The sequence below is a fragment of the Podarcis filfolensis genome (assembly GCF_964270895.1).
Source record: "Podarcis filfolensis genome assembly, chromosome: 10".
Taxonomy (NCBI): domain Eukaryota; kingdom Metazoa; phylum Chordata; class Lepidosauria; order Squamata; family Lacertidae; genus Podarcis; species Podarcis filfolensis.
In genome coordinates, this window is record NC_139612.1 from 62,906,115 (window position 1) to 62,921,924 (window position 15,810).

The following is a 15,810-nucleotide window of genomic DNA, read 5'->3' on the forward strand; positions in this document are numbered from 1 at the left end:
GGATGTGGAGCTGTTTTAGCATCAGGCGTGTGTGGTTTAATTCTCACTTCCAGTAGCAAAACATTCTGTCATATTTTCAAGAAGGCTAGAAAGCGTCTCATTCTGATATGTGTTCCTTGATTGTGATTTTAACCTTCTGTTCTAAGCTTTTTAAACAACAACAACAACAACACAAAAACCCTCTGCGTTTTTAAAAAAATCAATTTTATTAAGTGATCCACTAAAAAAACAACAACCCCCACACCATTTCAATAATTGTGTTACATTTGATTGCCAACAAACACAGCAATACACAATGGAGTAGCCATCTCTTAATTGCTGAGTTCTGCGGGGTCAAATTCTACCATTTTATGGATCTGTGTATCCCAAGGAAAGCAAGTACGGAATATTTGCACCTAATAGGCTGGCCTCCTTTAAGAGGAGAAAACATGGCTCAGCGGCAAAGCACATTCTTTACATACAGAAGGTCCCAGTTCCAATATCTGCAGTATCCAGGTAAGGGTGCAAACCCTGCTATGCCCCCACTAGTCAGTGTAATGCCAGCCAGCATACCCAATGGTTAGGGATAATGGGAACTGGAGGCTGCACCATGTGAAATATCCCTGAGTTAAGCATGTACCCTAGATTGCAACATTGCTCATAGCCCAGAAGTGGGGAAACATTTTAGGCCCAAAGGGGTGTGGGGCCACAGGCAAGAGTAGAAGGAACAATGGGTGCAAATTGAACCTCTGTACAGTAGGCTGGCGCTGTGGGTTAAACCACAGAGCCTAGGACTTGCTGATCAGAAGGTCGGCGGTTCAAATCCCTGTGACGGGGTGAGCTCGGTCCCTGCTCCTGCCAACCTAGCAGTTCGAAAGCACATCAAAGAAGTGCAAGTAGATAAATAGGTACCGCTCCAGCAGGAAGGTAAACGGCGTTTCCGTGCGCTGCTCTGGTTTGCCAGAAGCGGCTTAGTCATGCTGGCCACGTGACCCAGAAGCTGTGCACTGGCTCCCTTGGCCAATAAAGTGAGATGAGTGCCGCAACCCCAGAGTCGGTCATGACTGGACCTAATGGTCAGGGGTCCCTTCACCTTTACCTTACAGTAGGCTACTTTCTACATGCGCTCACATTACCCCTCTCTGTCCTCCATCCAGGCGCAATCAGAATTCAAGGACATATTCCAGCCAGGCAAAAACATTTCAAGGAAGGTGTGGAGGAGGGCCGGTGTGGTTTGAGAATAGTCCTGAAGGCCTGATGGGGGGGTACATTTGGCCCCCAAAGATGAAGCTCCCCAACCCTTGCCATAGACCTCAGAAGTACTGTTGGAATAGCATGAGACTCTTTATCTCAGGGTTGTGCGTTCGAGTTCCACATTGGGCCGAAAGATTCCTGCATTGCAGGGGGTTGGACTAGATGACCCTCGTGGTCCCTTCCAGCTCTACAGTTCTATGACTGGAGGTGTCTTTCTTTCTGTGAAGTGCGTAGGGATTCCTTGACTAGCATACTGATGTGGATAGGTAGGAAGTTTAACAGTGGCGGATAGGCTATATTCATGATGAATTCTTGAATTATCTTTCAGATTGCCTCTCTCTCTCTCTTCTTCCTCCTCCTCCTCCTCCCTTTTGTTCTCTCAGCTCAGCTCGCCAACTAATGCCTGGGCTCTGATTCCAACTCCCCTCCCCACCCACACTTTGCTGACATCATAAATTATCCAGATCTAAATGGACAACATTCATTAGCCAGGCACTTTAACGAAAGAGCTTGCTCAGGAGCCGCTCGCAGCTCTCCCCCCTTTTTATTAAAAGTTAAAATGCTCCTGGCTGTCATGGAATGAAGGGAGGGGAGGTGGGCGGGCGAAGGCAGGTTAGAGGACAGTGCCGCAGAACTAATAAATAAAAATAATAGCGATTACCGTTGGCTGAGTGACCCGGGGAGAGTAGCAGTGCTGGGCCATTTGTTGTTTCCTTTTCACTTGTCAACAGCCAGTGGCTTAAAAGCCTTAGCCTTTGTTCGGGGCCTAATAGCACCTGTTGGGATGATGAGGAGACAGCTGTCAAGGAGAGGGAGGGAGAGAGAAAGGGAAAAAATGATGAGTGGAAGCAGTGGGGGGGGGTGCCAAGGAGGAATAGGCCCCCCCATTAGTCAAAATAATATATATCCTGATACAAGCGCAATTGGAGAGTTCACATCAGATGCTAAAGAAGGTGTAACTTCTCTTTCTCTGTACGTTCTTCATCTCCAAAGCCTTCCCTTTCCTTCCAAGAAATGGGGACCTTCACTAGAGAGGGCTGAAAAGAGGCAATATTGCCTAGTGGTTGGAACAGGAGACCCAGGGGCACCATGAAGCTCTCTGGGCAACCTTTGGCTAACCCAATCTTTGTGGCCCAGCAGCCCCCAATCTTTGTTCATCCGCAGCATGCCTTTGAAGAAAATTTGCAAATTGAATCCTGTGGGATTGAAATTGCAATATAATGGAATGCAATATTATGAGAAATAAAAATGCAATTGAAAGTCATGCAGTGTCTAGCACAGCACATCACAATCTGCAATGGACCAAAATAACAGCAGCCTTAAGTGATCTGCCAAGGATCTGTGGGAAAATAAGTTTTGGAGCCGCTGGGTTGGTCTTTCTCTCCAGGCCTAACATACTTCACAGGAAAAACAGCAGAACGAGTCTTGTGGCCCCTTAAAGACCAAGCAGTTTAGGATGGCATAACATTCTGCGACTCAAGCTCACTTTGTCAGGTGCATGAAAGGAGATCTTCCTTGTCAGGTGTAGAAAGGAGAAAACAGCAAAGCAAGAGTTGAATGTCAAAGAAAAGCAGAAATGACAGTCAGTGGTAAAGTGGGGAGGGGCTGGGGGAATTACTGTGCCCTGAAAGAAGGGCATTTGTGATTAATCAATCCTTCGTTGTGGGAGCACGTAGGCCCTGGAACTCCCTGCCCATTGATGTTAGGCAAAACCCTTTGCTGTACCATTTTTGACACCTGCTAAAAAATTTTTTTCCTGAGGCATGCAATTTTAACATGAAATTTTATTATGCATATTTGTTTTAAAACAACCAATTTCATTTATATTTTGATACATTTTATGTGAATTTGTTTTTCAGTGTCTGTTTCTGTCAGTATTCTTAGTGAGTACCGGTATTTTACATTGTCTTCCACAAACTGCTTTGAGGTTACTTTTTTGTTGACTGGGTGGTATATGAATTATGTCAAAATAAGCACAAACAAATACTAACCTAACGAATGAATAATGTCTAGGACATTCTGAGAACGCTGAAACCTGGTTTTGAATTATTTTTCCTTTTATATATATATATATATAATATTTATTAGGGTTTTACAAAAAACAAAGGTTTGCAGAGTATAGAAAAAGCATAAAAAAGAAAGAAATAAGAAAAAATACAAAAAATACAAAAATACATAGAGAGAAAAAAGAGAAAGAAAAGAAAAAATACAAGATACAAAAAACAAGTAGATAAGAAAAAATTAAAAAGCAAATCCATTTTTTGATATCTTTAGGCTCATTTGCTTGTTTCCTTGACCTCCTCACACCTCCCCTTTTTGTATTCCCATTTACATAATCAATTCAGCAAATCCTTACCCTCTTTCCTTTATCTTAACTCTATATCTTAACATATTATAGCTATATTTTTTCATCCATTATCAATCCATTTTTTCATATTCTTATTAACCTTGTTGCTAATGCCACTTAATTTCAATCCAGCATCATTTTAACATTCATTAATTTTACAATATTTCTGCAAATAGTCTTTAAATTTCTTCCAATCTTCTTCCACCAACTCTTCTCCCTGGTCTCGGATTCTGCCAGTCATTTCCGCCAATTCCATATAGTCCATCACCTTCATCTGCCACTCTTCCAGGGTGGGTAAATCTTGTGTCTTCCAATACTTTGCAATAAGTATTCTCGCTGCTGTTGTTGCATACATAAAGAAAGTTCTATCCTTCTTTGGCACCAATTGGCCGACTATGCCCAGGAGAAAGGCCTCTGGTTTCTTCAGGAAGGTATATTTAAATACCTTTTTCATTTCATTATAGATCATCTCCCAGAAAGCCTTAATCTTTGGGCACGTCCACCAAAGGTGAAAGAATGTACCTTCATTTTCTTTACATTTCCAACATTTATTATCGGGCAGATGATATATTTTTGCAAGCTTGACTGGTGTCATGTACCACCTGTATATCATTTTCATAATATTCTCTCTTAAGGCATTGCATGCCGTAAATTTCATACCAGTGGTCCACACCTGTTCCCAATCAGCAAACATAATGTTATGTCCAACATCTTGTGCCCATTTAATCATAGCAGATTTAACCGTTTCATCCTGCATGTTCCATTTTAACAGCAAGTTATACATTCTTGGAAGTATCTTAGTTTTGGGATCTAACAGTTCTGTTTCCAATTTTGATTTTTCCACCTGGAAGCCAATTTTTTTGTCCAAATTATAGGCCTCTCTTATTTGATAATAATGAAGCCAATCTCACACTTTATCTTTTAATTTCTCAAAACTCTGCAATTCCAATTTGTCTCCTTCTTGTTCCAGAATTTCCCAATATTTCGGCCATCAAATAGAGGACATATCAGATATTAAACTGATAAGAACAGATACTACACTTGATCTTAGCCAAAAGGCCGAGAAGCGATATTTTTCCTATGCCTATTCCAACATTAGCTTGAATGAACTGCTTGTTTTGAGGGCACTTTTTATTTTAAAGCAAATACGAATCTGCAACAAACATATCTGTATAGTGGCAGCAGGTGAACGGCTTCTATTGACATCCCAAACTGGGCTACTGTTGCTTTAACTCTGCAAGTTACACAGAAGTCTTCAGTTTCTTTATGAGCACACTAGGGTGAATATTTTGTCTAGCTGCAGGGGAAAAGCTTTGTCACGGCTTTGCTGACAATAGACTTAGAAGTAAAATGGTCTGCTTTTGGTGCCTGGAGGTTCTGTGGTCTATTGTTAGTTCACAATGGATTTCTATTGCTGCATTCCTGCTTTGCAAAGGTTTGTTAGCTTTTAATGACTGACAGTCTTCTACTGCAAATACCATGGTATTCTGGCCTGTTTACTTACTACTCAAGGTTTTGTTTTTTTCAAGGAACAGCAGAAAGGGGGGGGGAATAGCAATGTTTTAGATAACCTATTCAGGATTGTTGGGTTTTCTTTTTAACTCTTGATGAAGTATTCACTAGCAAAATACAGTCTATTTGTTAGTGAGGCACAGGGGGAATAATCAATCTTATATAGACTTTCTGAATGCTTGGATCAGCCTTGGAGGCCCCTCTCCAAATCACCACTGCCTTAGATATGGAAGGTTGGCAAACACAGGCTACATCTTTCTCAGGCATGGCAGCACAGTTGTGGAATACCATTCCAAAGAAAGCCCACCTGGTTTCCTCATCCCTGGCCTTCCATTGTTTTTGTGGGAAAGTGTAATATTTGAAAGCGCCTTTTGCCAAAGTTTTGAATTCTGCTGGCTTACGGTGCTTTTCGTTCACCCCATCCTGTGTTTTATTTAATGCTTGTTGTTTATTTTAAGCATATTGTTAGCTGTGTAGGCCGTTGTTTTTAGGGGGGAAGTAGGCATTTGTTTGTTTTTATTGCATAGTTTATGCACCATCTTTCAGGGGGACAGCATTTTAATAAGAAATACGTAGAGGTTCCAGCTTGTTCTGTACAGTGTCCTGCACACTAATGACATACAAGAACCTAGGAAGCTGCCTTATACTGAATCAGACCACTACAATGGATGGCAGTGATTTTCAATGGTCTTCCCTAGTCCCACCTAGACGCACCAGGGAGCATATCTGGGACTTTCTCCATTCAAAGCATTTGTGCTCTATTTCTGAGCTACAGCCATCTTCATTTAAATTGCGTCTTTTAAAATGCAGTCGACTTAGCATTTACAAGTTGCTGTTGACCGGTGATTTCTTAATTCGGGGTAAATAACTTAACAGGTGGACCCAAGCCTACTTAAAGCAAAGTGCTCTTATGTGACTATTAATAATTTCTGTAGTAATTTTCAAGGTACAAAATGTTACGCATTTCATGTATAACACTTACAGTATGTCTGCTGCTAAGCAGACAGTTAGGGAGTGATCCAAACCCAAGATCCACCAGGATGAGTGTCGTTTGGGATCGGTCTTTCTCCTGCTCAGTTGGCTGAAGTCCCTCACCTCTGCTCCGCCAGAGATTACACCCGTGTAGGTCTTCAGCCAGGGCTCAGCTGGCTGAGTCAAGGTTGGAGTAAGTCCCCAAAAAGGAGTGTTCTGGGAGACTAGAAGGGGGCCAGGACTGGAATAGGAGTAAGTTAGGTATAATTTATCCCAGCGTAACACTGCCTTCCTATAATTTGGACTGCTGTGCCTAAAAGCCAAACCCCAAAGCTAGCCCTATTATACCACTTATGCCCAGGTAACCATTTAGCAGTAGCAGTGGATGGGGCAGGGTGGTGGCACCTATCCGACCTCCCACCTGGTGCTGCCACTGGCAAGTTTGTACCATGACAACCTCGCTGCTGCTTCTCTGCTCTCCCTTCCAGTAAACCACATAAATGCCACTGACAAGAGGTCAGATAAGTTCCCCTGCTTCACTGACCACTTATGGCATTTAAGACAAGGATGTACAGTGGTACTTCGGGTTACAGGCGCTTCAGGTTACAGACTCTGCTAACCCAGAAATAGTACCTCAGGTTAATAACTTTGCTTCAGGATAAGAAGAGAAATTGTGTGGCTGTGCGGCAGCGGGAGGCCCCATTAGCTAAAGTGGTACCTCAGGTTAAGAACAGTTTCAGGTTAAGAACAGACCTCCGGAATGAATTAAGTTCTTAACCCGAGGTACCACTGTAATTATGACAACAGTCCTAAGGTCAGTTAGGTGTGGTTTGGCTGACCAAGGCTACCCAGTCAGTTTCATGCTGGGTGTTTAAATCTGGGTCTTCCCCATCTATAGTAAATAATTCAGTGCACCGCAATAAACGGGTCTCCACTCCTAGTGTCTAGAAAGCTGAAGCAGAAGCTGTCTGTGTTAAGTGCCTTCAAACCCTATATTCATCTCTACTACTGAGCTATGTGACGGATGTAGCCTCTTGGAGCAAAACAACCAAATGAAAACCCGACCAGACCCATTATCTAGTGCAGGGATGAGGAACTTGAGGACCTTCAGATGTTGTTGGACTATAACTCACCATCATCCTGTCATCATTTGCCTTGGTGGGTGGAGTTGGAGCCCAACAGCAAATGAAGGGATATAGGTTCCCTATCTCCCACCCTACTGGGTAGGCAGCATGAATGGAAAACCCATAGGCTAGGGGTGAGGGGCCTCAAACCCTGGGGTTGACTACTGCTATCTGTCAGAGCAAACAACTCATGGGCTGGATGAGCCAGCAGTCAGACCCAGGATAAGACAGATTCACATGCTTGCACTTCTATGTTACCAGCTTGGGAGCTCTCTGTGTTAGGACTAATATGGGCAGAGCAGTGTGCAAATGTCCACACATTGCCCACATCAGTCCTGCCCTGAGACTTGAGTTGTGTCACTGACTCCTGAGAGTATGTTGCTGGCATGGGAGGGAGCAGGGAGAAAAACTTCAGCAAAATTAGCCAGCCAAGATAATGAAGGATCCTTGTAATGCCTTTTTATTTCAGTGAGGGAAATTAACCAGTTGCTAATAATTGCATGGTCTCTAGGCCAGACGGTCCCTTTGAAAAGTTAACATGTACTCTCTTTCCGTTCCTAGTAGGGGGTAAACAAATGGCGGCACCAAAATACACATAAGCACAAATGTGGAGAATAGCAGTTATATGTCTTAGATCGAGATAGTAAGGGTGGCTATTGTTATTTAGATGGAACATACTGGGGCACTTATCTTTTAGTACACTCCATTTTCGAACTGAATGCAGCGCTAATCGCGGGATTGAAAGCTATTGTAATTGTGCACCCTTCTAAATGCTGACAAGAATATACAATTACATTGTTTGGAACAGAGTTTAACATCCTCTGGGTTGTATTAGCATTTGTATTTACTTATGCATTAAAAATCTGCACAAAAAAAGCAAAGGCAAAAAGCAAGAGTTATAAATATTAAACCCCCCACACACATACACGCACAGATAGATATCCACTCTTGTCTGAAAATTCTGAAAGTATATATTTAAAGCAAGTGATATACGTAGATATGAAATTAACAAATAAATTGGTTTTCTTGTGCTGCTTCTGGGTATCCTTGAAGCATCTCGTTGGCCCCTGTGAGAAGTAGATAGACCCTTGGTTTGATCCAGTGGGGCTCTTCTGCGTACAGTTACACTGGTTAGAGCATGGTGTTGATAACGTCAGGGTCGTGGGTTCAATCCTCAGATGGGCCACCTGCATGTTCCGGCATTGCAGGGAGTTGGAATAGATGACCCTCAGGGTCCCTTCCAACTCTACGATTCTATAATTCTTCTACACTTTCTTTTTTAAACAGGAGTCACTGCCGCAAGATGCATTTTTATAATAATAATTTATCATCTGCCCTTCACCCTGGGGTCCCAGAGCGGATTACGACGATTTAAAATGCAACGTTATAAGAAGCATTTTTAAAAGATAATAATAATAATAATAATAATAATAATAATAATAATAATAATACAAAAAAAAAATACAGATGGCCATTTGCCATGGGTGCTTCAACTGAGATTCCTTCATTGCAAGGGGTTGGACTACAGGTAGATGACTCTTGGGGTCTCTCCCAACTCTACAGTTCTATGATTCTGTGAAAAGAGTGATTGACAGTAATGATGATGATGATGATGATGATATTTTGTACCCCACATCTGGCTGGGTTTCCCCAGCCCCTCTGGGTGGCTTCCAACAGAGATCAAAAATACATTAAAACACCAACCATTAAAAACTTCCCTAAACAGTAGCTCAGAAGGCTTTTAAAAGTAGGATTAGGTAAGTTTTGGAGGATAGATCTGCCAGTGGCTATTAGTTATGACAGCTGCATGGAAACCTCCAGGTTCAAAGGAAGAACCTGCCACTGAATGCCAGTCGCTGGGAAGCCACAGCAGGACAGGCCTGCTTCCTCCAGCCCTTGCTTATGGGATCTCTGGAGGCACTTGACTGGCCCCCAGGGGCAGATCTACTATGGAACTAGGGAAGCTTAAGCTTCAGGGCCCCTAGTCCTGGAGGGACCCTGGAAGAGACTTTAGCCCACGTGGCTTAACCTTTTTGGGTCTGGTAGACCCAATTAGAGTCTCATGACTCAATTTGACCAATATTTTGTTGTATATATTTCAACAGTCCCAAGAGTTTGAGAATCGGTAGCAAAGATGTTATAGAGGTGTGGTGATCTGTCATGGCACAACCCCATTGAAGAAGATAACAGTGGTTACCTAGACCCTCATTGCTGGTTGTGCCATGATAGTTTAAGGTACAAGCTCCCCACAAAACAACGTAGGTCCACTGTTGCTGGCTGTTGTGGGAGAGGATTCTGGAGGACTAGGTGGATCTGATATAGCAGAACTCTTCTGCTGTTTTTAATACCTCATAGGACTCCTTTCAGTCTTCTTCCCAGATTTTTCAATTGTCGCAAAGCGTTTACCATCCTGAACTTTGCCCCATTGTTATTATTTGTTTGCTGTGTGTTTTTGTGTGTGTTACTGGGGGCGGGGAGTGTCTTGCCACAGCATGCTTACCACCACACTGTGTTTAAACACGTTGTAAAGTGGATGTAATTGTAAACACACCGAGGGATATAATTACATGTAGCAGATTTAGGCGCTAATTCTTTGCCTTTTATTTATTCCCCCCCCCACTTTGCATTTTATCAATATATATATATATATATATATATATATATATATATATATATAGTGCCTGCATACAGACATCCTTAAATTGACAAGCATCCATTATAGGCAGAAACTTGTTCTCTAAATTGAAAAACAATGAGCACCAGGTTTCTGTCTGCCCATTGTCATATGGAATGGCTTTGTTCAGTAAGAGGTAAAAGCTAATGAATTTGAAACAGCAGGTGACAAAACACATTCTTTTTTTTTTCATTCTCTCCCCTCTTATCAGTTTGTTGATGAAGTCATTATGAACTGGGGTCCAGGATAGGGTAGCTCTTATTTTTAGCAGATAGACTTTTAATGAGTTCCATTGTGCCGTCAGTCATGTTGATTCACTTACATTTTTTCCCTCTTTCTCTCTCTCTCTCCCCTTCATTCAGAAACCCCCAGTATTGAAAAGCTACTATCAAAAGATTGGAAAGACAAGCTTCTTGCCATGGGATCAGGGAACTTTGGAGAAATAAAAGGTAAACCTTGTTTCTATCACCTGAAGGGATGCAGTGTGTGTGTGTGGGGGGGGAGATTGAAAATGCATTGCAATATATGTGAGTTCAATTAGCGCAAACGAAGCATGCCGTCATTTGCTCTTTTCCATTTCTGCACTTTTTCGCTGGAGCAATGTCTTCAGGGCCAATCCTGCTCTTCTGAGCATGCCAAAACTTGGCAGGGCCTTCCTTTTGCAGCTGAGGCTCTCCATCAGTCCACAGCCTCTTGTCCCTGTGTGGGGTCTGGGAGTACAGGCTGCTCTCAGTAGAAGTAGGAGTGTGGAGAGTCTGGAGAAGACCTCTCAAGAGCATGGTGAGATGCAGGAGGGTCCTTGTTATTTAGTCGTTGAGTCGTGTCCGACTCTTCATGACCCCACCGACCAGAGCATGCCAGGCACTCCTGTCTTCCACTGCCTCCTGCAGTTTGGTCAAACTCATGCTGGTAGCTTTGAGAACACTGTCCAACCATCTCGTCCTCTGTCATCCCCTTCTCTTTGTGCCCTCCATCTTTCCCAACATCAGGGTCTTTTCCAGGGAGTCTTCTCTTCTCATGAGGTGGCCAAAATATCTAGGCTGCATTTAAATGGCCCACTTGCAACATGCATGGAAAAGTGTCTAATTGATGTTTATAATAGGAGCTGTAGTGAGCACAGGATTGCACCCTTTAGGCTGCTCTCATCTGGAAGACAGTGCCGCATCTTCTACTGTGATGAAAAATCCCATGAGCAAAGCTATGGTGCCCAATTCCATGCTGTTGGTCTTTTGTGGGTGCGTAGGTTTCAGTCACATAGTGTCAGCTGCAGATTGTGCAGTTATTTATTGATTTATTGAGTATCTACCGTGCCCAGGGTGGCAGGCGAGAAGCAGTAAGACAATTAAAAAGCAAATACTTAAAAGATCTTAAAAAACATATAGGTGCAGGCTGTGGAAGGTCTTCAGTGAGTGCCAGAAAGACTAACAGATCAGGTGCCTTCCTAATATTTAGCAGGCAGGAATTCCAAAGGGGGAGCTGCCACAGCACTTGAAGACCCAATTCCTACATTGTGTGGAATGGACGCCCCAATAAAAGTGGTATCTTGCATGAGGCCTTCACATGCCAGAGTGCAGTGATCAATGGGGTACATAAGGTGTAAGATGATCTTTCTGTTATCCCCGTCCCAAGCTATGTAGGGCTTTATGCGCCAAAAGCTAACACCTTGAGCTTAGCCTTGCAGATGGTCGGCATCTGGTTAAAGTGGATTCGATGCTCTGGCACCATAAACCTGCTGCCACAAATAAATAAATAACTGGAGTTTTTGCAGGTCACCATTCAGTGCGCACTGTAGTAGGAGAGGTTACAGGTGGAAGAATGTTATTTACGCACTGCATCCATGTGCAGGGAGTGCATGCAAACTGACCCCAGTTGACTCTCATAACAAGAGCCCTTCTGGATCACGCCAAGGGCCCATCTAGCCCAGAATCCTGTTCTCATAGTGGCCGGCCAGATGTTCATAGGAAGCACATGAGGAAGACATGAGGACAAAACCACTATCCCCATTTGTGATTCCCAGTTGTTAGTATTCAGAGTCATACTGACTCTTAATATTTGGAGCAATTTATACAGAGCAATTAGTAGCCGTCGACAGCGTTCTCTTGCCTGAATTTGTCCGGCCTTCGTTCAGAAACATTCAAGATGGAAGCCATTGCTGTAGGAGCAAACCCGCAATGGTGAAGAACTTTAGTTTCTCCTCAATCTTCCAACGTTCATCTTCACTGGATGTGCTCAGGTTCTAGTATTTTGAAAGAAACCTGCACACCGTACGTAATTTCGTGCTTGCCTGTCATCTGCTACTGTTGCAAAATATTGTTTGACCCTGGGTGAGGTGTGACTGTTCTATTCGTAGGATTTGATCATTTAATCATTTGCACAGGCAAGCCATCACTTAATTCTGCTATATCCGGGGAGCATGAACTTGCATTTGTGAAGCAGCCCATCATTTTACGTCTTTATCTGAGGCCATTATAGAAAAGGCAAGAGTTCAGCCATACCTGCAGGGTTAGGTCTGCTTCAAGTCGGGAACGCTGCTGACTCGAGCATGCTTTTGTTTTGATGTACATCACGTTGCTGTGTTACCATAAAGGATGGGGAAGCCACAGGTCTTGGGGGTCAAATGCAGCCCTCCAAGTTCCTCTATCTGGCCTCCGGGACTTCCCAAACAACACCCATTTCCCCGGCTGCAAAACCCCTCACCCCAGCCCAGGTGTCTCATCCTGACCCTGCATTGCACTTTCCTTGAGGGTAGTTGATAGCTGGAAGACGTCCTTGATAATGCTTCTAGCTTGCCTGGTTGTAGGATAGTGAGGGGCGTGTGTGTATGTGTAGAACTAGCCTCTGGGACAAAGGCCAAACTTGCATGTGTTGCTTTTCCCACTTTTGCTTCTGGCCCCACCCACCACTGTAATGTGGCCCCTTGAAAGTTGCCTATAAAGGAATGTGGCCGAAAAAGTTTGTTTTGGTGTTAGGCAGCTTCCTCTGTTCCTATGAGGGGGCACAACAGAAAGTGCTTTGCCCAGGAAGCTCCCAAAACTTTGGTAGTTACACTGGTCGCAAAAAAAAACCCCAACCATCCTTGGCAAATTCATCCATTCATGCCACTTTGATTTTCTATATTAAGCAGTTTATAAATTCTTAAAACAGGTAGGTAGGTAGATTGCTTTGGTCTTTACTTTCATTTTGAGGGAGAAGGAAGGAGGTTGCCAGGCTGACCCTTCAGGTCCCTGGCATGGGGCGCTCATGCCACCACCAGGAGCACAGGAGCGAGAAAATGAGCCTGAGCTGAGCCACGTTGCAGCTGTATTTCTTGAAACAACACAACGGTGTGTGCAGCCGTCACACGTGTATTGGAAAGAAGTCTTTCTTCATTCTTTCTCCATGAATACGAGGTTATTTATTACAAGCTCGCCAGCTCCAAAGTTTTAATTAATTCTTTGATATATTTGTCTTGGCAGTTGCCGTTTTGGAAAAACAGCCACCAGACACCTTGGGCATTGAGATTTCTTTGCCCTGGAATGTGTGCAGTGCTGGAGTTCTAAAGCCTTTTGTAGGGATGGGTGTGTATACCTTACCCACTCACCCCTCAAAAAAAAAATCCCACACTGACTCCCACCCCAAACTCCTTCCTCATCTACTTCCAAATAAGTTAGACGAGGGGGGGGTGGGAGACAGAAAAAAGAAGGCTCTGCTGGCCTATGGGGGTCTCATTGACATCTCCTCCTCCTCCTCCTTGGTAACTTAAGAGGGAAGTCCACTAGAGGTGTACACTGGGCCACAAGATTCATCATGTATCTGTAGCATTAAGAATCAACCTGGTCAGTTTCAGTTCCACTCTGTGTGGTTTCCAGTTCAATTTGTTAGTTGCATTCATATCCGATATGTCAAATCCGAAGCTATAATGGAGAATCTAAAAATAGCCATAACTTTTTGTCTTCCTTTAAAAGGCAAGGAGGGTTTGCTGAATGAGGAGGGAGCGTATTAGACCTTGAGTGGGGAACGAGAGAAATCTATATTACAAATATTAATAATACTGGCCGAAAAGAATTCAGCGTATTGAAATCACAGGAACACTCAAAAGAGAAAAAGAGGAGGAGGGAAACTTTGAACAAGACCAGGAGAAAAACCAGCTGGAAATTAATAATAATAATAAGGCAACAAATGAACACACAGTCACATCACCTGGGGACAGGGGACTTTAAGAGAAGTTTACACAAACGTAAAGAAATGTAAAGAAATGGAAGGGAAAGCAAGTAATTAAAAATCGCTGTTTGCTGGAAAACAGAAAGGGGTTAGAATAAAAAGGAACAAATGAGTTACATCAAACATTGCTTCTTCAAATTGCTGTGATTGGGGTGCCCTGGGAAAATAATTCGCATGTGTTTAAAACCTAGACCTGTCCATCAAAATGAAATATTCCCCCACCTTTCCAGCCTCCCTCACTTGAGATCAGGGTGTTTCCTTAGTCAAATTGGTTTCGCCTTAAAAACACACACACTGCAGTCCTTTATTTTAATAGCAAAATGCAGATTTTGGGGATGCCTCTGTCCACAGAGTGATTCAGGACATTGGGGAGACTCTGACCTGATTCAATAAGCCTTGTTGACTTCACCATCTGATTTGGGGATAGGAAAAACCTCACTTGCATCATCCCCGTTCCCTTCATAATTTGGACCACACACGGTGCTGATGCACACCTCTAGAATCCACTTACCTTGATTCTTCCTTAGTTGTCACCTCCACTCAAGTATTTGGAGAGCCACATTTTTGGAAAACAACCCCATGTCACCAAGCTATTTCCCTACCTTCCAAATATTCCTATGATAGGTGAGAAAAGGCCTGTGAATTACTGTGGGGAGAAACCGCTTGACCTCAAGATCTTGTTAGTAGAGGTGAAGCTACACCAGACAAGCTTAGTGGGGGGTTAGACTGTGCCTTGAGAATATTTTCTACAGTGGTTGCAATGCTGTCATGGAAAGAGCAAGATCAGAGAGGCCCCAGAGCAAGGTCTTCTCGCTATTGTCATTCCTGTAGATGATAATAGCTGTGATTTCTTGCTCACCTGAACTATCGTATTCTGTGCTGAATCCCAATGGGGCAAGAGAGCATGAGAAACCCAGAAAGTGGACCAATCTCTGTGTGGATACAGCCAAGAAAACCTGCATTGGAAATAATGGGTTGGAGCCAGACATATTATTATTATTATTATTACATCATCATCATTAATTACCAGCCCTTTCACACTATGGTTCCAGGGTACGTTACAACAATATAAAATACAATATTAGATACAGTATAAATATTTGTAATAGGAGGAAAAATACAATCAGAAAATATAGGTTGGTTCCTGAAAATATATATCCCAGGGCAGGAGTATCCCTCCTGTCAATCCATTTGATAACTACGCTCCATATTGAGATTTCATCCTTTGGAGGAGTGTGGTGTGTTTTTATGTTTCAGTTATGATTCCTGTGATGGGATCCCTGTGAAAACATGTTGTGTGGATGCTGCCAATTATTCCTGGAAAAGAAATTCGGAATTTGTTTCTGCTCTCGAGGTTATTGGCATGCAGTAGGCAAGCTGGCACCAGGACATCTTCAAGGGAAATTTCCAAGGCAGGAATGGGGGGAAACATGTTGTGAGAATGTTTTTTCACCTGTGCAGAGTTACTTGAGAACGATTTTGGATGGTGCTGCCTGGATTTTTTTGTCTTTATCACTGAATTATACATTAGTCATAAACACAGATCGACATCGTAGGTGAAGGCTGTTTTCTTTCTCCCCACAATTTGGTTGCCACCACATTAGGCAATTGTATAGCTCAGTCCTATGCATGTTTACCCAAAAATGTGATCATTGCTGTCCCTGCACAGCTTTGCAATTTTAATAGTTTACAAAAGGAAGGAAATGCTTACAGCGGTGAGAGTGAATGAGAGAGTCTATCAGGAACTT

At 43.0% G+C, this 15,810-nt stretch overlaps 1 protein-coding gene across 16 annotated transcripts in view; it reads left to right on the plus strand.

Annotated features, from left to right (window-relative positions):
* Window positions 1-15,810, plus strand: part of SOX5 (SRY-box transcription factor 5) — a 770,837-nt gene that overhangs the window by 540,649 nt on the left and 214,378 nt on the right. For all 16 annotated transcript variants that reach the window (XM_083572723.1, XM_083572728.1, XM_083572719.1 and 13 more), the window contains one exon: window positions 10,225-10,311. In XM_083572723.1, coding sequence (XP_083428849.1) covers window positions 10,225-10,311 — 87 coding nt within the window. The remainder of the gene's footprint in view (window positions 1-10,224; window positions 10,312-15,810) is intronic.